The 1,554-nt window shown below is 37.0% G+C and overlaps 1 protein-coding gene across 1 annotated transcript in view; it reads right to left on the minus strand.

The window, feature by feature from the left end:
- LOC106476429 overlaps positions 1-1,217 on the minus strand; it is a 15,522-nt gene extending 14,305 nt beyond the window's left edge. The window contains exons 1-2 of the mRNA XM_013937089.2: positions 1,027-1,217; positions 427-559 (exon numbers count right to left, since the gene is read on the minus strand). Of these exons, the coding sequence (XP_013792543.1) occupies positions 427-559; positions 1,027-1,217 (324 nt within the window). The remainder of the gene's footprint in view (positions 1-426; positions 560-1,026) is intronic.
- Positions 1,218-1,554: the final 337 nt, after the last annotated feature.

The following is a 1,554-nucleotide window of genomic DNA, read 5'->3' on the forward strand; positions in this document are numbered from 1 at the left end:
CGGTTAACTTACCTTGTGGTAGTCAGTGTGGAGAGATAACTCCGGTTAACTTACCTTCATCAACCAATGAAAGTCAGTGTGGAGAGATAACTCCGGTTAACTTACCTTCATCAACCAATGAAAGTCCGTGTGAAGAGATAACTCCGGTTAACTTACCTTCATCAACCAATGAAAGTCAGTGTGAAGAGATAACTCCGGTTAACTTACCTTGTGGTAGTCAGTGTGGAGAGATAACTTCGGTTAACTTACCTTCATCAACCAATGAAAGTCAGTGTGAAGAGATAACTCCGGTTAACTTACCTTGTGGTAGTCCGTGTGGAGAGATAACTCCGGTTAACTTACCTTGTGGTAGTCAGTGTGGAGAGATAACTCCGGTTAACTTACCTTGTGGTAGTCAGTGTGGAGAGATAAATCCGGTTAACTTACCTTCATCAACCAATGAAAGTCAGTGTGAAGAGATGAAGGATGAGAATCGTCCACTTCCAGGATGGGTACCGTTTCTTCAGTTGTTACCAAGAGTTTATTGTCATGATAGAAAATGCAGGCCAGGTACACTCCCCTGATGTGTTAAAATCATAAACCAATAATGTTATGGTTGTTAAAGATGTTAAAACATGTTCTTGAATAGCCAGATAAACATGAAGATAGACGTATACATTCATTAACTGGTCGGATATTTAAGAATTGTTCACAATTTGAATATTGAAGAAAAAGTTATTTGTACCAAAACACTGGGATTTAAAGCTACCAACAGGGCTGGGCTGCCCCCTGCTCAAACTGTACCTCCCTAGACAGTCACATTCTCTCAACTCAGACTCTGGTTAACACTAGAATATCATGATATTGTTTATGTAATTCTGTCAACAATTAAAAATAATTACAAAATAATGTCAAATCTATGGATCTCTACGTCGATGACTTTATAAATATCGGTAATTTCTAATCACGTATTTTCAACAATTCTCTTTTTTTTAATTCGCTAGAAACGTTTAATTATCACGTAATATAAAAAGGAATAAGTCTTACCTCTTCATGTATTTTTGAAAGTTTGGAGTCGAAGCAAACAAATTTTTAATACTTTTCTTCACCTGGCGACGGTGTTGGTAAGAGACATCACGCGATTCTGTGGCAACTAACAGGTAAAAAAAAAGATCCAAGTTACGATCTTCGTTTGTATATTCATGTATCAGGTAAGTATCGCGAAGTTTCTGTGACATATCGTAAGATAACTTGAAGAACGTTACGTAGACGTATAGTAAGATAACTTGAAGAACGTTACGTAGACGTATAGTAAGATAACTTGAAGAACGTTACGTAGACGTATAGTAAGATAACTTGAAGAACGTTACGTGGACGTATAGTAAGCTAACTTGAAGAACGTTACGTAGACGTATAGTAAGATAACTAGAGGAACGTTACGTAGACGTATAGTAAGATAACTTGAAGAACGTTACGTGGACGTATAGTAAGATAACTTGAGGAACGTTACGTAGACGTATAGTAAGATAACTTGAAGAACGTTACGTAGACGTATAGTAAGATAACTTGAAGAAC

Source organism: Limulus polyphemus, unplaced genomic scaffold (genome assembly GCF_000517525.1).
Source record: "Limulus polyphemus unplaced genomic scaffold, Limulus_polyphemus-2.1.2 Scaffold10550, whole genome shotgun sequence".
NCBI lineage: Eukaryota > Metazoa > Arthropoda > Merostomata > Xiphosura > Limulidae > Limulus > Limulus polyphemus.